General features: G+C 40.6%; 2 protein-coding genes across 3 annotated transcripts in view; both read right to left on the bottom strand.

Moving 5' to 3' along the window:
- Positions 1–8,201, bottom strand: part of COG3 (component of oligomeric golgi complex 3) — a 30,278-nt gene extending 22,077 nt beyond the window's left edge. Inside the window, exons 1-8 of the mRNA XM_079307145.1 lie at positions 7,912–8,201; positions 5,967–6,113; positions 5,402–5,463; positions 3,919–4,084; positions 3,068–3,142; positions 2,853–2,945; positions 2,435–2,560; positions 137–217 (exon numbers count right to left, since the gene is read on the bottom strand). Of these exons, the coding sequence (XP_079163271.1) occupies positions 137–217; positions 2,435–2,560; positions 2,853–2,945; positions 3,068–3,142; positions 3,919–4,084; positions 5,402–5,463; positions 5,967–6,113; positions 7,912–8,079 (918 nt within the window). The 5' untranslated portion in view covers positions 8,080–8,201. The remainder of the gene's footprint in view (positions 1–136; positions 218–2,434; positions 2,561–2,852; positions 2,946–3,067; positions 3,143–3,918; positions 4,085–5,401; positions 5,464–5,966; positions 6,114–7,911) is intronic.
- Positions 8,202–10,603: 2,402 nt separating this feature from the next.
- SLC25A30 (solute carrier family 25 member 30) lies at positions 10,604–21,178 on the bottom strand. Of its 2 annotated transcripts, none has more exons than XM_079310157.1 (11): positions 21,080–21,178; positions 20,425–20,514; positions 18,386–18,464; positions 16,702–16,849; positions 15,966–16,060; positions 15,611–15,696; positions 14,354–14,449; positions 13,358–13,482; positions 12,713–12,851; positions 11,793–11,873; positions 10,604–11,037 (listed from the first exon to the last, which is right to left on the bottom strand). In XM_079310157.1, the coding sequence occupies exons 2-11, from the start codon at positions 20,443–20,445 to the stop codon at positions 10,996–10,998; spliced, it is 912 nt and encodes a 303-aa protein (XP_079166283.1). In that variant the 5' UTR covers positions 20,446–20,514; positions 21,080–21,178; the 3' UTR covers positions 10,604–10,995. The 2 variants fall into 2 exon arrangements, with proteins under 2 accessions (XP_079166283.1, XP_079166282.1); XM_079310156.1 differs by having other exon boundaries at positions 21,083–21,137.

Raw genomic sequence — 21,178 nt, 5'->3', positions numbered from 1 at the left:
GTATTTTTTCCATGGATACAATATGCAATCTTTGGACATTCATATTTGCACAATATGCAATCCCTGCATTCACACAAATAAGTTCAAACCTCATTTTCAAAACTTCCTTTTTAAAAGTTAGTTACCAGCTACTTACTCTGACTTTGGGAGCAGCTGCCCTGAATTTCACATAAAACAGAGTGAAGGCATTGTCAGAATTTGGCACAGCTGAAGGATCCTGAAAGAAGAGATGAGTAATTGGTTAAAAAGAAAAATGCTGTATTTGGCCACTAGTAAATATAATGGCTGAGATAATTAGCCTCTAAAATAGAATACTGGTTCTTAATGCTTATGTTTCCAATGGAACAGCTTTTTGCCACTTCCCACCAATAAAGGCGCCCTGGTTTCAGAACTCAAAGTCAGACAGAAGAACAAAACCCAACCCACAAGTTTCATCCAACAGCCTCTACAGAAAAAGGAACATTTTTCTTAATCATGACATTCTCCATTAGAGACAACAATTTTCTCTAGACCTGCCCGAGTAGTACTGATTGTTGGTCCCTAATATGTAGTACTAAAATGGAATAAATTTTCTTTTTATCTGCTGGTCCCAAGGCAGAGAAGCCAAATTACAGCTTGTATTCAAGCTCCAACCAGAATATCAAGTCTTGAGGCAGCTCCCCCTAGAGCTCCCCAGCCCAGCGGGGCAGACAGCTTGAACTTAGACAAATTCTAGCACTAACAAAGCAGAGCAGAGACTCAGCTTACCCACAAAGCTTTCTTCCCCTTATCCCTACTGAAGTGAGAGAGAAGAGATGGTCTTCTTTAAAAACACGATGGGGACAGGAAAACACCACCCTCACCTCCTATTTTCATCTCTGTGAGCAACCCCATTGTCCTTCTACAGACATACATAAAACCTCCATTCATACGGGTGCATCACCAAAGAACATCCAGATCTCAGTCCCTTTCCAGTTCTGACAGTCTTGTTCTGTTGCACCAGGAAAACTCAGCACTTGATCACAACTAAAAAACACTGATCCAGTACTGCAGTTCTAGCAGAAGGAGCCATTTGATGTTTCAAAGTATACAAAATATCCACAAAACCACTATATACATGGGAAGGAAAGGTCATCTGACCCTCAAAAGACGTATCCTTCCTGACTTAAAACTCCTACGTAGCAATTCAAATCCAGAAATTAAGTTACACCCTTCTTTCTCTAGATATGCTTATTATCAGAGATGTTCAATTTTGTTTAAATTCAGCTCAGAGCAATCCACTGGCATCAAACCAAGCCATTATACCTTTTTTTTAAAAATAAAATCTAGTTTTTTACCAAACATGAAAAACGCTCAATGCCACTTAACCAAGATCTTCACTCCAGAAGTGCTCTCACACAAGCCCCCATGTACACTGCCTAAAATTCCCTTATTTTAGGTGTGTCAGTTCTCAATTCTAGCATCTTTCAGTTTCACTCATTATCCCTCAGGACATGCAGCTTTCTGTAATAGAACCGAGCACAATCTACACAACAATTATTTGGAGAAAGAATCAAAATGCGTAGGAAGAGACATTCCCCTCTCCTTTCTACTCTGACAGAATATTGCAGCATGAGACTATCAACACTTTAATGGGACCAAAAAACTTCCATGCTCACATTTATGCCTAAATCTCACCGAAGTGAGGGGGAGTAAACACCTAGGACAGAGTGTCTCTTCCCTGGGACACTCTAGCATAACTGTCAACATTTTAAAATGAAACAAAAAACCTGGCGAAACTAATAGGAACCTGGCACAGCTGTTTTCTGCAGCTACACAAACCACTGCAGAATAAATGAACATTTACATGACCAAGAGCACCCAAGAATACCTACTGGAAGGTAACACTGAAACAATCACAGCATGAACTCATAGATGTGCTTTACAATTATCATCCTCTAACACCTAGCCCCTATATACTTTTTTCAAGTATTCCCCTCAGTCTCTCCCTGCCTCCAAAGCAATCCACCTCCACAACAAAACACTACAGTACCTCTGTTTCTGTTGTGTACTTTCCCCATTTGGCAACAGACCAACAGCCAGTTCGGAGCTCCAGTGTACACTCTGGTTCAGGAAAGCAAACTGTCTGGCCATCTGGTGTCTCTAACACAGTCCTTCATCCTCTCCTCCCCTGGCCTTCACCAGCTTACTGCTCACCTACTTTAATTCACCAATGTCACCTTCTTCAATTTCCATCATTTTCTAATTATTACTACTTCCACATATTTTGGATCACTAGGTCTCTGTCATATTTGGCTGAGTATTGGACAACCTACACAAACACCATAGCACTGACCTATTTTCACAAAAAACTGCTGACACATCCTACTCTCAAAAAAACCCCAAAAGATAACTGTTTGATGTTATAATAGACATTTCAGTACAGCTCCACTTCCCACTTACTGATTCACCTTACCCTTTTCATTAACTGGGTTGTGAGGTTCTGTAGTGTATTCACAGTGTATGTCTTGATAAGGTGCATAGCTTTAGAAAGGCATTGTTTAAACTTTGTCAAATATACAGGATAGTCTTTAAAATTTGGCTGAAAGAAAAAAAATCCATTTTAAATAGAAATAATAAGAGTCAAAAATTTATCAAAACTTATAATCCTCACATAACTAGCTAACTTGTACAAACTAAAAGCAGTACTTTACAAAAGTTAAGCAGGATAGTAAGTAGATTCAATAAAAATTTCCTACGTTTATAATGCACCATCCTTAACTTTTTCTCATATTTGATAGAGAAAACTACTTATAGGAAAAAAAAAAACCCATTAAAAAAGTATGAACACACAGTTGTGACAATTTAACTAAAATTAATACAGAATGACTTACATGTGATGAAATATATGCAATACAATCATCAAGTTTAGCCAGCATGGGAATGAATCCTTCACTGTTCACAGACAGCGTAGGGGAATTCAGTTTCTTTAGAAAACAAGACAAGGCATCATTGTAAGGAATCTAAGTGCATTACTGTTGGTGACTAAGTTCAAAACACAGATACACTTTCATTTCCTAAAGACTATTAACAACAAAATAATACTTACAGTGTTGATGTTTTCCAGCTCATTAAAGTAAGAAAGTTTCTGCTGGATGTTTTCAGCCAGGTCAACAAGCTCTGACTATTAAAGAAACAATAAATGAAAGAAAATAATCAACCTACCAGGCAGCTTTAAAAAAAAAAAAAATATATATAAACATGTGTGTATAAAATTGAGCCTCCTTTTCATCTCCCAGTATGCACCACTATTAAACAGCTCCAAGTAAACTGAAACTAATTAAGTACAACAAAAGATGCAGAATACAATAGTGATCTCTTGCTCTCTCTTACCAGAGATTGACATATTATTTTCAGTAGAGTATTTAAAATAATATATACTACAGGTTTGTCAGTATTCCACAGACAGTGGCACATACAAGCAGCAGAGCTGCCATCAGCATTACGGAGAATTGCAGAAATCCTGTATTGCAGGATTGGAGTCTTAAAAAGTTCTCTCTTACCCAGTCTGACCATAAAAAAAATGTTTGTTGCAGAAGTTCATCAAGAAAAACAAAGTATCTGGAAAATAAGCTCCCAGTTTTAGGGATCTTGCAGTAACCAGCTCAAAATACTTCTGCAAGTGATATGAATTATTAATTCCAACAGTTTGCACTTGTCAGGCATCAGTTACAAAAGCTGCCCTCAGCTAGCTTGCTTCATTGAAGCATATACTGACACATACTGAACATTTTACTGCAGAGCCTGACACCCCAGCTGCAGGTGAAACACACCCAAAAACTTAGATCCAAAGCAAATGGACCGATTGTTACCACAGCTCACGTTTCCCCAGCCCAAGAAAAAGAAACTTTCATTTAAGATGTCTTAGCAGTTCCCAGTAATCCTTCCATCAAAGATTACCTGCTCTTTCAAAAGCTGTTCACAGGCCTCATGCAGTGTTCCTGTCTTTGTGGACACAAAAAGATACTGTTTTTGTAGTGACTCCAGGTGCTGAAGGGCACTATTCACATCATTCAAGATAGCATCACACTGCTCCTGAAAGCCAGACAAGTAATCCCTCATCTGTCTAGAAAAAAGAGAATCAACAGATAACAGAAATAAAATTTCCCTTTCTGTATTTGCAAATCCAGCTACCTGCAGGGACACTGCCACCACTTTTCTCTCCCTAGGAATAAGAGATCACTTGCATCAAGCAAGAGCACACAATAAGCATATGTTTCATCACCTCAGAAATAACAAAGCTGAAGCGTCTGGAACAAAAACTCTAAATGATAACTGCTATGTCAAGCATTCAGCTTATCTAAAGCATATTAAAAATCAATCACTCTTGGATATCAACTAAAACTTCTGAGTTCTACTTTACCACTTAAAAAGCTGCAAGTAAAACAATTCCCTGTATCCATGTACAACAGGCAAATAACTCATTTATTTTCCTCCTGCACCTTTGGCCTCCTGCAGACAGTAGCATACTGACCATCCTACAAACCACTGTGCATCCATGGCACACTTGAGCACCTGTGTGAACATTATGAACACATCAATTGACAAAGTGCAAGCCTGCTACTCCTTTTAGGTCCTTAACGATCAGATCACAGGATCAGTATATGCCTCATCCTCTGCTTTAAAGAAAAATCACATCCTCAAATGTCAAAGCAAAAGAGAAAGAAACAGCCCAAAGAAAAGCAGAGGAAAAACAGAAGAGGGAATACAGCAGCATCTCTTTGTGGCCAAGGGCAGGTTTGTGAAGTCTCCAAACAGAAGCCAGTTTCCCTAAAAGCCACCAGCAGACCTAGCTAAGCCATTCAGATGTACTTCAGATGCCCAAGGAGTAACTGTGAAAGTCAGTGGGAAGGGGTTCCTCTGAGCCTGATGGGAAAGTCAGCTACACAAAAACAGATGAGAATGGCAAGACTCAAAACAGGAGTTGAGTGAAGTGTCAAGGAATGCAGGGAATGCAGATACAGAATGACAACCATAGTCACTAGTGAGCCAAATGGTGAGAACAGAAATGACCACCAGCCACCTCTGTTTACAGTCTCGTCCTCAGAGGATGCCATTCCAATAGCAGCAGTAACTGAAAAATCATAGGAAAGCTCTTGGATTGCCTTTGTCTACAGCCCTATCTGTAAGCCAAAACTAATTTCCATCTGTCTAAACATACTGGGCAGTTCAGAAGGAAATCTGTGTCCCCTGTAACTGCTCTGCCACTTGGGCAATGGCCTTTGGGAGTGAGGCACATAGCTTTGGAAAGCTTCAGCTGCTCCAACACATTCCCCCATTCCCCACCAGCTGAATGTGAGTATGTGCTAACATTAATGGACAAGATGAAGTCCTTCAAGGGTGGAACTGCTTATAGTGAAAAGAACTGAGGAAGAGCACGTACCTATACTTGGCACCTTCATCTTGATCCATCTGTGTTTGCACCTGAGCAAACCAGGAGAAGAACTAGAAGAGATTTTATGGTGTGAACAATAGAGATATCACATGCAATCAATTAAAAAAAATCAAATCTATGATCTATGAAATGAAGATGAGCTTTTGTTAAAAATAGAGCTGTTTCAGGATTCAGTTATTAATCTAGGAAACAAATTCCTCACTGTGGGTCCCTTCCAACTGAAATATTCCATTCTATGCCTTTACTGAGTTAAAATGGGAAAGACTGAATTTCATTTGGCTTTATTTGCACAAGAACAAGGGTATCACATTAGATAGTGGGGGTTCTTCTTCAAGAGCAACACCACTTTACTGAGTGGGTGCCTTATTCTCACATTAGATTCCACTCCAAATGTGAAAAGTACCTGTCACTTCAGACCTAAGACTTCAGGAATATTTTCCCCCCTTATGCATGTTGAAAACGGCCCAAAAGATTTAGCAAACCCACCAAAAGCTAGGCAGGAAAATAAAAGAATTCTCTGAAGATTAGTGCATCTTGGAGGCCATTCACTTACCTGCTGTGCTGTTTCAATTCTTTCATCCTCCATCCCTAGTGCTGCAAATCCCTTCAAAAGGACATCCTCCGTGGATTCTGGCACTGCAGTTGTCACCAGAAGAGGCAGCGACTGGGATGTCAGGCTGCACAAGTCCTCAATGGGAAGCTGCTCACAAAACACCACAAACTTTGGTCAGATAACTCACTGAGAATTCGTATGTGCAGCTCAACTATAAAGCAACCCAAAGCAGTAAGATGAGAAAATTACAGGCATCTACTTTTGAAGAAAAAAATGCAATGGACATTTTATCTATCAATATGATAATCACAGAATAATTAGGTTTAGAAAAAAACTCTGAGATCACTCATTACATCAATACCTACAACATTTAGGAACACCACACAGAAACTGTCAGGTTTTTTTGCCAGACAATCAAGGAAAATTCAATACTGCTGCCATAATTTATTCACAAGACAAAGAATAGCTCTGCTGAACAGGAATTATTTTTTAGCCACAATTATTTTGTTTAAGCAAGAAAAATACAGAAAAAAATAACTGCAGATAAACTGTATTTAAGTATGACCAGAGACAATTAATTAGCCTATATAGAAATTAATTAAGAAGAAAAACATTGTTATATACACTCAAATATTATAACACCCTCTTAAATTGCAGGATGATGAATTGTATGTTTTCTGAGAACATCAAAAGGGTAAGAACAGAAAACACTGCTTAACTACAAATTGGTATCTCTTTAGAAAACAACTCGCTGAGTAAAATATTCCCTGCCTGGTAATACTAGTCTGGCCAAAAAAAACCCATCAGGTTTTCAACTATTTGAGAAAACAAAGACTGCCATAAATTGCTCAACTTGCACACACCTCTCTGCCCTGCCCCCCAAAACAGGGCTGACCCCAGCAGGACAGGTTTCTCCTGTGTCTAAGACAGAGGGAAAGGTGAATCCATCAGAACCCACTGTTTCAGGACAGCTGTGACACCACTATCCCAATCCCCTGAAGAACTCCATGTCTTGGCTTTCCTGTTGTCCTCACTGGCAGATAGAGAACCTGCCTTGTTGCAAAACTAGTTTAGATCCTCAAGAACATCCTCTGATAGCAGGACATCCTTCTACAATCACTCTGGATGCCTGCCAATATTTACTTTCTGCATACTGCTTACATTAAAAAAAAAAAGAAGAAACCAGGAAGGATTAAATGAAACAGGTGCATTTGAAGAAGGAACTGCTTTACACTCTCCCTTTTGCACACTTGCTGAGAGCAAGTTTTGTTGATTTTATGGCACTATATCTTGCACCACAATCCCGTTCAAATACAAACCCTCTCCTGAAAATTGCAGTTAGGAATGCAAGCATTCTGCTCCACCTCCCTTTGCAGACAAAGGAGTGTTCATAAATAATCACCTTATCAGAGTTTGGAATTTTATACAGTGAGAGACCACGTCTTCTACGATGCCGACAAATTACTAAGCTTTTTACCACTATTAACTGGCTTTCCTCAGTTCATTCGAGAGCCTGCAATTCGTACCAGGAAATAACGTTGGCGCCAGCAGCTACGCATTAGTAAGGACCAATTTAAGAATGAACTCCGTGAGTAAAGCTCCCCACTTCCAGAGGACAAATGCTGGTGGACTGAGGGAAGCAGCGAGGGCAGGCAGAGAAAGCCCGTGGATTCTCGGGGGAAATGCTACAAGCGGTGCCTCTAACCCCTGCCAGCCAGGACGGGCGGGCGGCGAGAGGCTCCTCGGGCAGGCTCCGAAGGGCGAGCTCTGCCGAGGGGATGGGGCAGCCTGGGGACGCGGCTGCGGAGCCCCCAGAGCCCGGCAGCGGCCCCGCAGGCCCAGCGGGCCGGGCCGCCACCCCCGCCCGCCTGGCGACGTGGCACCGCGCCGCTCCCGCCTCCTCCCGCCCTCCGCCCCGCCGGGCCGGGCAGCGCCGCCGCCTCACCTCGGCAGGCACCGGCAGGTTCTCGGCCGCCGCCTTCAGCTCCAGCACCGAGTCGGTCTGGCGGTCGCTGAGCGGCGCGGTGGGCTGCGGGCGGCGGTCCCAGAGGCTGAGGCGGTCCCGCACGTCCCTGCCCGCGGGCGGCGGCTCCGCGGGCGGCGGCTCCAGCATGCTGCCGGCGGCGGGACGGGCGGCCGGGACGGGCCGGGCCGGGAGCGGCGCCGGGAGCGCGGCGGAACGCCGGGAGCGGGGCGGCGCTTCCGGGGGAGGCTCGGAGCGCAACGCGCCGCGTCGCGGGGCAGCGGCGTCATGAGCGCGGGGCAGAGAGGTGCGTCATGAGGGGCGCCGGCCGGGAGGGCGCCTCCTGGCGGCTGGGAGGAGCCGGGCGGCGGCGGCACCGCCCCACAGGTGTGTTCGCAGCATCGCAGACTCGCCTGGAAAAGACATCGGGTCGTCGAGAGCAACCTGTCACCATGTCAGCTAGACCGTGGCACTGAAAGCCACATCCAGTCCTTCCCTTAACACCTCCAGGGACAGTGACGGCATCCTAGGCAGCCCATTCTAATTAGCCCAATGTCTAATGACCCTGAGAAGAAATTCCCCCCTGATGTCTAACCTAATCCAACCCTGGAGCAGCATGAGGTTTTGTGCTCTCATCCTATCGCTGGTCTCCAGGGAGGAGAGACCGACGGCACCTGGCCCCAGCCTGCTTTCAGGCAGTTTTAGAAGTGTTAAGGTCCCATCTCAGCCTCCTTTTCCCCAGGCTGAACATTCCGGCTCACCCGCCCCTCCTCACAGGATTTGTGCTCCAGACCCCGCACCAGCTCCACTGCCCTTCCCTGGACACACTCCACACTCTGTATCCTTCCCGGACAGTGGGGCCCAGAGACAGATAGAACTTGAACTGCAGCTTTGCCAGCACCAAGGCCAGGGGGCACAGTCCCTGCTGTCATAGGCCAGGATGCCACTGGCCTTCTCGGCCACCCGGGGAACACTCGCTCATAGTCTCAGCTGAGATCCTGAACTACTGTTTTGTTGCCTTTGGGGCTTTGCAGTCAATTCCAGTCCCTCTTGTCCAGCTATGCCTCCACAGATGAACTGGTGCAGTGCAGTTACTGTCACTCCAAACTAGGAGATTCCTCACCCCCCTCAGAGTTAGTCCATGACACATCACACACCATCTCAAAAAAATCCACTCTGACCACAAGTGTGATAAACTCACTCTATTGCTAGACAAAACTAAGCTTATTGATCTGTTTCAGACCAAGCAGTTTCTGTAACAGAGGGGAAGAGGGTCTTGCTGTTTAAGATATGCCAAAGAACCAAAGACCTGGGGTCAGTGCATATTACTCAGCCACAAGTCACAGGAACACAAGCTTTTAACTACAAACAACTTTAGTACGTATGTCCTGGCTAAACAACCCATAACACAGAACAGTTCAATGCCAGCAACAGCTTTCTTTTAAGAACATTTAAGTGTCCAAAACTTCAAAATTAAGTCATCACATTTTACATTTTAATGCTTTCAATAGGGTTGAAAATAAAGTCAAACAGATTTAGATAGCATACAAAAATATTTACAATTTTTTTTATTAAAGCACAGAAACAGTTGTAAGGGAAAACACTGCACATCAGCATACCCCTATATAGAGAAAATGTTTACCTTAGGAAAGAAAGTGCCTTGTGCATTTAAAAAATTCTATTTGTGAATTCAAAATTAGTAGCTTTAAGCAATTATAGCATTTTTGATATTGCAATGAAGCTTCTTCAAGTGGAATGCATGATTCTATGAAAAATGTGTAAAAGATTAACAGAAGGCCACAAAAATCCAAAGCAATGGATTCTAATTGGCTGCCCTCTGTAAACACAGAGGATCCATCCTACAACTTGCATCTCACATATTCCTTTTTCCTGGAATTCAACAACATCACTTACAAAGCTCAATATAACTGTTGAGTTAATGGCCCTGAAGTTTTGATATACCTTTAATCCTAAAGGTAATATTTAGAGAAGCTGTGGTTGATTTCTACATCAAGTGTTTCCTTGCACATAACAGCGACTTGAGCCTCTTTGGTTTATGAAAGTGTTCACTAGTTCTGGACTTGGGTGTCTTTTTAAAGGAAGGCAGTCTTCATAGTAGATTCACTTTTGGAGGGGTTAGTTCTTGTCACATGACAGTCTGACTGCTCAGTGTAAAACAGCCAGTAACCCATAGTTCTTCCAAGAATGGAAGAGGCATGGAAAGTTGTTTTGTAAGATCAGCAGATGGCCATGAACTTGTTTGAACTTCATTCCTATTCACAATTTCCATATGAATATGTTGAAGAATCACTTATGCTGAAACCAAGAACTATACATTGGGAAAAAAAACCACAACACTTTCTTCAAGCTATGCAAAACTGTCAACTGTAGCAACCACACTTGCAAATGAAGCTGGATTATTTCCAGAAAATTATGCAGATATCTCAGGACTTAGAACACAGTAAAACTTCAAAACCAGAAACAGATTTTATACTGCAGTAGGTATTTTGCCAGCCTGAAAGCCAGCAAAGATGTCTTGTGACACTTCCAGTTAAATGGAAGCTTTAAGCTATTACAATCAAATTGTATACATTACTGGAAGCAGGAATAGCCCAGCTCCTTGGTTCTGCTTATCTTCCCTTACAGAAATACTTTTTTCCTTTACAGAAATATATCTTTCCCTTCCTTTATGGAAATATATGGAAATACAGAAGAAAAAACCCTGTTCTTTGACTCTTATAAAACACTATGCTTTGAGACTCAGATGCATGAAATTGCATTGCAGATCTTTACATTCAAGAACATTGAAACATTTGACAGAAGGCATTCCACCATGTTTGGCTCAGTCTGAAAAACAGTGCACATCAGCCACTCAATCACGTGCACAAACCATGGTTACAGGAGCTAGTTTGCCTTGAAATCACTTCCAGGTTCTTCTCACTCAGTCTTGCAGTGACCTCTTCCTTTGGCCTGCAGCTCAGACAATACAGAGCAGACACTCAAGACAACTTGCACATTGCTCTAAACTCAGACAGCACATTAACAGAATTCTGTACACTCAGAATGTCAGGCATCCAATTTCTTCAGCTGTTCATATGTCAGAAAGAACTGGTACAGTGGATTAAGGAAAGCTTTCCTGTTCATGCAGTAAAAACTGGTCATTTCACTACTGAAGGTCAGCTACATCTCTGTGCAACTGTGTTCCACTCCTTGTTCCTTCCTATGCCATGCTGCATACAGGTTGGCCACTTTTTTACACAATGCTAGGCAGAACAATGAACTTGCTTTAAGGCTGGTGATTCAAATTACTTTCCCATCCCTCCTCCTCAGGATCTTAAACCCAGGACTGAAGAGGCAGAACAATACTGCAAAAACCCTTTAGAGTCTTTACTTACTTAGCTTTGCTGGGCTAAAGCAGGTTTGTTTATAGTAAAAAACATTTCTACCAACTCACTTCCCAGGGCTCTGATCAGCTGGCTCTTGAATCAAAGCCAAAATTCTGAGACTAAGATTACATCAGTAACTGCCCACAGTTTCCCTAGTTCTGGAAATAGCTCCCATTCCTAATTCACCTGGTCAACTTGGATTAAAACTGGGCTTATAACAAAGGAAATTGACAGGTATGAAATTGGAAGCATAAAATTATTTTGCAAGATTATATTTTAGTATTGACTCTGTGAATCACAAATTCAATCTGACTGGAAGTAGTTGACTAAAAAAGCTTGTCAACTGTACAATTTCCCATTCATAAAACAAAGGGAATATCTATGCTGATATGACACTTCCCACACTAATTCTGCAAAAAGCAATATTTGCTGTTGTATGGCTAATTTAGTAGTTCTGCACATATGTGAAAAGGATACAATGATGTTCCAAGGACCAAGTCTTAACCAGTTTGGCCAAAACCCTTTATACAGAGCAAAAAAGCCTTCATTCTTCCACGTCTAAGAAAAAAACAAACAGACAAAACACATAACAAAAGCACACTTGGATAATTATTTTCTAGTGAGAAATCCAGACAGCATCTCAGCTAACAAGACTGTATCAGACAAGGGCATGGCTTAGTCCTGTAACCTTAATTTGTTTATTGTCTGACAGGACAAAAATACATTTCATTGGATGTAAACTTGCAGTTCACATTTGGTAGCCCCTTGAAATTTGCTGCATGTAAAACTGTAGCTAACATTTGGCAGTACCTTGAAATATTTCAGTTTGCTTTATGGACCTCAAAGAATTTCACTGGACAATGTGACTTGGGCTGTTCAGTTAATAGTTGAACAGGAGCAGCTTACTATCCATTATTCTCCATGTAAAAGGCTATCATTAGAGTTAGAGACTTAAGAAACCAAATCAAAGAAATCAAAATCAGAGACTGATCTTGCCTCTGGCTGTACTAGGCTTTGCATTATGCAGTAAGCAACACAGTAACCATCTATTCCAGAAGAACTTGTTTGTCAAAGACTGACCTATGAAATTATAATAATAATTCCTTTCAGCCTGATGTAAAGTTGAGCAAGAGAGACTGCTGCTGAGAGCCTTCCTCTCCTCATCCAAGCATCCAAAGGAAGTAAGGTTCTGCAGCAGACACTAACTTTCTTCCTTTCTGTCAAGACAGTCAATACTTTTCACACTTGAGTGCATTACTGACAGCATAGTCCTTTTAAGCACTATGGCAAAAGGCATATCTAAGTTACTAGGGAAAACAGAACAATTTTGAGCTCTACAGCAAAACCATTGCTGGATGGCAGCAGTTCCTATTCATGAGGATACATAAATTACTTACCTGTAACAAGCAATCCAAAGTGCCCTTGTAGGCTGAGTGTCCCCCATGTTGTTGGCTCTTCTGATTCATCATGCGTGTCCTTACCACATCAACTGGGTTGGATGCAAGGGCTCCAGCTAACCCACAAAGAAAACTGGAACTAGTAAAAGAAGGGTTTAATGAAATCTGATCTACCACACAGATGTACAAGAATTTCCCCTTCCCAGGAAACACACAATAATGACTGTTTAAATGCTTTTAGTGAAAAAATTAAATCAGCCAATGGATGCGAAAAGTTACTTTTCATTTACAATAAAAACATAGTTTTGAAAATTTACTATACAGCCCTTATATAGGGTATGCTTGAAAATATGTTCATGCCCCAGGGAACAATATTCGACTGTAAATTTCTTCTAACCTCAATTTGCACAGTTGAGTGATTCAGACCACCCACAAAAAATTTCCATATTTCAAAAGAAAGCTAAATCCAAATGTTAAATAAAATTATCTTCCATGTTACCATTTAAGATGTTATTACACTAAAAATTATAAATACATCAGAAATATATTTACATCTAGGCAGATGATAGAAAAATCAAAATACTCATCTCCCCGGTAGCAAGAACTAACCGATCATGAGCTATACAACCAGTTATAAAAACTTACAGGAAGTGAGTATATACTGTATCTCCCATATAGCCAGACATAATTATGTGCTTCTTGGTAAGGTCATACACTGGCAGCTCCACTCCAACAACAATAGCAGCTCTCTGTGCTGTCAGTGATACCCCCTGGCAAAAGAAAGGATATAGTTAAAGTTTAAAGTCAACTTTTGTGCACTGCTAGAAAAGCCAGACTCTTCTAAACACAAAGAAAAACACCACAGATGTGTTAAGAACATTGCAAATTCAAATAAGGCTAATTAGTACAACTCTTGCATGCTCCAAAACCCAGAAATTTGAAATAACAGCCAAATCAGTTCTCCACACAGAATGGCAGTTTCAGATCCTTCACGTTATTTTCTGTCTGTGCTTAACATCTCAATTTTTGCATCATCAGTCAGCTAAAACCTCAAAAACAGTGTTCCTTTGCTGCTGGCTGAAAAACTGACAAAGTAAGGAGGATGAACAGAAGACTGGAGATCAAGAAACTTTGTGAGAAAAGCACACTAATAGAAAAACATTCCTATTGTCTAGCTGTTTCAAAGCAATTGTCCATTTTAGCTCTTGGGTTGTTACACAGTCATTGACTATAATTGGGCCAAGAGATAGCCTGTAAGAGAATGAGAATTCCTGGGCAAGAGGGGATGCTCAGTAGCTCCTTTGCTTCTAAATGTTCTTCAGCAGATGTTTTAAAAAAGGCAGAGCATGCAGATTGAGAGGTGTCATGCAAAGGGCTGTTGAACTATTCCTAGAATAGTCACCCTAACTGAACCCTACATCTGTCTTCCCTCTCCTAAGTGGCAGCTAATCCTCACACACAGGGCTGGCTGTACCCTTCACCAAAAAGCACTGAGACACCAGCAGTGAAGCAGCCACAAAAAAAGTGAGACAGAAAAATTACATCCTCCATATTTCAGCTGAGAACACTGTAGGAATACATGACATTCAAGTGAGCAAGGAAGTGTAGTTGCAGTGTAAGATACAGTTAAAAAAAACTTGCCTTCCATAATCCTCTAGCGCCTTCCTTTTGGTAGATCTGTATGAAGTTGCCCATCATTCCTCCTTGAATCATTCTACCTTGAGCTTGCATTCTGATCTGAGATTCATTTGAAGATACAATTAAAAGATAAATACAACCACTAAAATAATGAAACTAGATTAAACTATTAAGTTACAATTGCAAGTAGTAGAGTCAATTTCTCTTTGAGTATAAAAGCAAGAGCTGACATTAACACAACTATAGCACAATCTTTTGCCTTAACTATCCAAATGCAGTTGCTAATTTTGAACAAGTATGTGGTGGAATTCTTAGCTACATTAAGTCACTTCTATTTCTGTATGGGTACACTGCCCCATTTAGATAAGACTGGCAGATGGGTTCTGCAGGATGTTTCACAATGTTCTGACAGGAACATGTTGAAATGAAGAGTTAAAAAGATTGTTGTTTCATCCACTGAGAACAATGGTCTTTAACCCTGTAGATTTATAAGGACATCCTTAGGAACCTGCCAAGGTAATTTCCAAATACAAGTTGCCAATAAGTGACTTGGTAAGTGGACATGATTTTAGGAAGTAACTAATTGAAGCTGCACTTGAAATTCAAGCTTATGTTTGAAATGCCACTACATAACCACACTAGCACTATGAAGGATTAAGCTTTTCAGTTTCAAAAGAACTTCCTGTTTATTAGGAGCAGCTGTGTAAGTTACAAGCTCCAGTTTTACAAGATAAATACCATCAACTCTTTCAACTATCTGGCTATGATTAAGATGACAGGTTCTAAAAGAGGTGGTTGTTTTACCAGTTCACTTTAAATGGCTGCAACACCATTTCCTTGGAACACAGGTTTGCAAAGCCTCTCTACAGAGTTATGGAATCATAGAGTACAAGTAGCATTCACTGGAACTCTTGCCTCTGAATCTATCTTCACCTATTTTGAACTCTAGAAACATTCAAGTGTAACAGTGTTATCAAGAAGTACAGATGAAATGTGCAGTGTGGCTTCCACACAAACACTATAGCATCAAAGTTATTCTGCCCCCACACACAAAAAAATGTGGATCTAACTACCTCCCCAGCCTTCACCTTCCTCATGCATACTTCCAAATGATTAGTGTGGACCAGAAGGAGGTTCCAAGAATTCAGGCTGTTACTGATTTTTTAGAAGTTAAGAGATGAAAATAAACAGGGTTACAAAACAAATCCTATATTCATCAGGAGAGAACAGAAACTAAAAAGACAAGCTCTAAGTAATTACCTTTAAGACATCTGTAGGGTTGGCAATTGATGACGAGATCACTCCCGAAAGAACGCCACACAGAACATTCATCATGAGGGTTTCATCTGTTTCACAAACAAAGATTTTAGCTGCAGATTCACCAAGCTTAAGATGCATTAAGACAGGATGATGCCTATCCTCTTTTAACCAGAGGGTGCCAGTTACAGAAGCCATAAAACCTGCTCTGCTGAGTTACCCTTGCTGACTAACTTTGTTGTAACTGGTATAAGCAATGTCTTCTGGCAGACTTGTTCAAATGCTACAGTAAAATACCAAATGGAAACAATCAGCTTCAAGCAAATCAATCCCCAATTAAACAGAAAATAACACTTACCTTCTGGATGCTCAACAAACATTCTTTTTAAGCTCTGGTAAGTGCCTATTTTTATAGTTCCATATGAAGCTTGTCGTAGCATTGCAGGTGCAATCCTATAAAAACAAGCGGAAATAATGTTTATGCTCAAGACTTCAAAAACTCATAAAAAATCCTTCCTAATGCAGAGATATCTAGCAGAGAAAGGTTTGTTCATTTAAATCAATGATTTAAACTCACTATAAACAAAACAAGCTTTGGAACTTTTTAGGTTTTGGTTTTTGAATTTTTTTTTTCAAATAGAACCTGCAAGAACATGAATAAATTATGAAGGGATTATTACTATTAGACCATGCTTCAACTTGTAATCTATAAAATAGCTGGCAGTCATGTCTGAAATGCAGTTCCCCCACCATCCTGTATGTTTTGAAGAAAAGCATGCTCATTTATAGACAAAGGTAAATTCAATTTTAATTCTGAGAGATGGAACAATTATAGCAGCACTGCAAAGAATAAAATAACCTTATGCTTAGCTATTTTGTTTCATGTAGCTATTGTTGTTTGAGGAGTTTTTTTCAAATAAGAAATTCTATGGCTGTGTGCAGCACTGAAGGTATCAAAGCTGGGTCTTCCAACTTCCAGATTAAGCCTAGACAAATCCCTTGTGATTATGAAACCCAAAAATTCACATACAATGGGCTTATACTCATATCAATAGACTGTTCATAAGCTATTGCTGCAACTCAGTTAATCTTACCCACAGTACAAGGCTTTCAATCCTTCTTCTCTGCATATTCTGACCAGTGCATGCAACATCCCACGGTAGCGGATCTCTTTATATTTGGCATCATTAACTTGACCTTGAACCTGGAGACGTGTTTTGGTCAGATCAATGGGGAAAGTACCTTAAAGGAAAATCAGTGAGAAAATTAATGAAATACCTACCTAACCAAAGACAGCAGAGAACATTGTACTAGAAACAGCAACATCCATTGTATATTATAATATAGAAAAGTGCTCCCATGGGGGAGAAGCCTTTCTTACCAAAACTTTGTTTTAAAGAAGTGATTAGAATTCTATCACCTTATTTCTTCTAAAGGCCTACCTGCCTACTTCCTGTGTTTAGATTCCACATTCACTATATTTTCAGGCAGCATAGCATTGCCTGGTTGTAGGCAGCCACACTGAACAGGACTCTGCAATCCCAATCAAGCACTGAGCTTACAAGTGTATTCCTACCAATACCTTTGAAGAGGACATCACTGAAGGCAGATAAATTCCATAGGACACGCTGTACAGATTCTGGCCTACTAAACTGAAAAAGCAATAGCAACAGTACCTATTTCTGTTACTGCTTTCCTGTAGCCTACTGCTATGTTATGGTCGATTCATAGTCTGCATGCTCCCCTAATAAAAGAATTCAGAAACTGTATCCATCCAGGAAAAGGACCACCTCAACATTCCATACTCACCTAAGCACTAACAGAAGTCAGGACTAACTGCATCTGTTCAAATGAGGCATACCAGACAAGCAAAGCTTTCATGAACTGTTTGTCTACCTTAAAAGCTTTTGGCATTATTTGGCCATATTCAGTCAAGTCAAATAATGACAGGTTTCCGACTCAAGTTTGCACAAATTCCTAAGTAGAAATCCTTCCCGTGTCTGGAAGAATTCAAAGTCAAATTGGACAAGGCTTGAGCAACCTGATCTTATTGAAGATGTTCCTGCTCAAAGCAGGAATTTGGACCAGATAACCTTCCAGCCCAAACTATTCTATGATAACAAAATAGGGGTTTTTAAGTGTAATTTTCTACTGCATCTACTTTACTAGACAGACCTTTCATGCAAGCCCACCACATGCCCAACCATGTCCTGCTACAATGAAAATCCAGATTTCCTTTATTTTCATGTGAATTTCAGATACAGCTTTACAAAGATGTTGCTATTTTAGGTTTGCCTTCAGAGCAGGCCCAAAACATCAGATGCATTGTCTCACTACAGCAATTATTCTGTGATGCTCACTATTGAATTTAAGTATTCAAATCTAAGCAGCCACTCACATTCAAGAAAAGGCAATTTTAACTGCAACCTAGATACTCGGTAAAGCTAAGGGAAAAAAATTAAGATCATAACTCACCTACTGCAGCAAAGCAGAATCTGTATCTACCTATGTCTAGGAACAGATCAAACTAACACCAAATAATAAAACACAGAGGCAAAATATGTATAAAAAGACTCACCAAGAATGAGAGTTTACAGACACAAATGTTCTGACATTGCAACAGAGATCAGAGCAGCTCTTCAGTCAGCATTAAGCAAAAAATTCTATGCTGCAGACCAACACATACTACTGAGTCACTGGCAGCATGGAATCAAACATGTTTTACATAGAAACTACCCACCAATGAAAATCATGTTAACACTTAAAGCAAACACTTACCACATTCTGCAGTGATTGATGCTAAACCTCCATAGATAAAGGGCTTCCAGTTCAGTGCTGGCATTATTGGTTCCTCTTTCTGTGAAAGAGGAAGATTTAACACTACTGTAAGTACATGCTAGCACTTCACAAAAACTTTGAGCCTAATCCATTTAAAATGGGCCTTTCAAACAGGAGTAAAGAATAAAAAAACCATAAGCGAAAAAAACAGAAAAAAAAAAAAAAGCATTTAATACCTTGGAAAATCAGAAGAGAGACAGGAATAGCATAGGAAGACATCTGGGTTCAAATTGGCGTCTGCTATATATTGGGCCACCACTCTCCTCATCATGAAAGCTTCAAGCATTTTGTCTCCCAGGCACAATGTTAAAGAGCACTGCAGTGAATGCCCTCCAAGGGTTTTTACCAAGCTGAACTAGTTGGACTACATCCTGTAGTCATTACAAAACTTCCTTTTTTCCAGTTACCAACACTTAGCATGAACCAAGCTGGTACACTTGGACAGAAAGTAAGGGTGCATACACCATTTTGCTTCCTTCAGACTCTTTCTGCTACTAGTGTTTACAATGTTCATTCTTGTGAATGTTACATGAAAATTGTGTCAATTAAGTGAATTTGACAAAGTGACCCAATTCATAATTAACTACAGCATATTTTTGCAAGATGTTAAAGTAATCCAATTATATTTGGAAAGAGATAAGAACTTCAAAACCAAACTAGTCCACCAAGATGGCCCTTCCAAAACCAAGCATGTCTCTCAACATCTTATTTTTCCCCCTTCCTCACAATATAAATACTGTTTATTCCCTTTTTTTTATAATATCCCCTGAAGCATTGCATTCTAAAGGTATTTTTGCCAATTAATTTTATGGGAAAATTATATTTGAAATTACTTCCCTTGGCACTTACACTCTGTTATTCTCCCCTGCAGTGCCCAACTGGAAAATACAAATACACCAGTTACTTAGCCCTGCCTTTTGTACAGCTGAACCTTCTTTAATCACTTCCTCTAGAAATGCCAATAACCCAGCACCTAAATTAATTTTCAGAGTTTCAGACACTCGGCAGGTCTGAACAATTTCTTCAGCTCTAGTTTTCCTTTTATCTTTAGTTCATGAGTTACCTGATCTTCTAACACAGGAGGAAAATAAAGAAGCTAAAATCACAGTTTCACATACTCAACACCTACATGCACAAGAGCTTTCTTAAAAGAGTAAGAAATCCATCTTAGTCTTTAGACTGCTGCAAAAAAACAATGATGAAGGAAAAAAAAAAAAAAAGAAAGAAAGAAAACAACAAGGAAAAGGCAATTAAGGTCCTCCATTACACTGCTAAAAAGAGTGCAGTACAAAGGTCTGGAGGCAGGGGCTTAGACCATGCCAGCTTTTCAATATGAAGGAGCAGAGCTACAGGGGTACAACACTGTATCAGAGGGAGGCCAGTTCCAGCTCCGAGTTCCTCAATCCTGTTCTGCCATGATTAATGGCAGATCATTTAATTAACAAAGCCAAGGTCACTGTGCCCACTCTCCACTGCACACCTAACCTTCACTCCTGAGAAACTTATCAAAACTGATAGTTAAGCCCCTCCAGCATATAAAAACAAGTTTTCATCTATCACAAATACTGTAACACCCATAAAATGAAAGTAGATCTTTTTCCTGTTTGTTTCATGTTTCACTCTGCCTAGAGAATGAAGGCTACTTGCTTTTTCTATGTAATTCTGAGCACAGTCAAAGTTTTCAATGTGCACACAGATTTATAAATGTTAGTTGAAGCTTCAATATATAAATAGGATACTCTAGTGCAAAAATTTTACAGCACACTCTTCCTTTGACAGATCCCAAGGTGAAGATCAAGGTCTGTATATCTGAAAGGCTTTCAAGTCTCATTTCCTGCCAGTATGCTAAACTAACAACATGGATCTTTCAACTTCTAGCCTCCAGTCCCTACTTTAGAAAGAAGAATGAAGAAGAAGAAAAAACAGAGCCAATAGGGAGAGTTTTTCTCAGAAAAAAAAAAAAAATCAAAAAGACACACCAGCCAGTAATTTCGCCCCATGATCTCAGGTATCTCATTTCCCGCTTATGTTCCAAATTCTTGGTTTGCTTCTTAGTCAGAACTTCTTCCCTATATCAATAAAAATAGTAAGTATCGGCTCAGAAGAATTCTGTGTCAGCTGAGCAAGTCACAAAATAGTTTAAAAGAGAATCCAGCCATCATTATAGAAAAAAATTAAAGTCTCCACTTTTACTAGAAAGATACTGTCTTTACAAAATAAATATATAAATCAATGATGATAGAGGAAATACTCGATCCTAAAGGACATTAGGTTGAATTAATACAGAGGTTCTTCCACGCACTTTTTGCGGAGGTCAGAAGAGAATCTTTTTTCTTTGAAACACAGCGTGACCGGACTAAACCCAGAAGCCCAGGTTCCATAAAAGAAAGAAACACTTGAATAGCTCGATATTTCCACAACGGGGAGCAGGCTTGAAAAGTCACACATGGAGTTACATACCAGTTGAGAACATCGCTAGCGTATTAAGCGCGCAGCACACTCGAGCTGATAGTAGTTTTAACTATTTAAAATGGATTCGGGTCTGGAGATGCAACAAGGACTGTATAAACTACACACGGAAAATGATCACCCACCCACCAAGACCTGAGTGCAGCATCCGCCACCCCCACTCACCGCCGAGCCCTGCCCGAGCCCCGCGTCCCGCCGTGCCGTTCCCACCGCTCCCAAATCCCGGCGCCGCTCCGCCCGGCCGCGGCGGCTTTTGGGGAACTC

The sequence above is a fragment of the Erithacus rubecula genome, assembly GCF_903797595.1.
Source record: "Erithacus rubecula genome assembly, chromosome: 1".
Taxonomy (NCBI): Eukaryota; Metazoa; Chordata; class Aves; order Passeriformes; family Muscicapidae; genus Erithacus; species Erithacus rubecula.
This window is presented reverse-complemented; position numbering and strand designations above follow the sequence as displayed.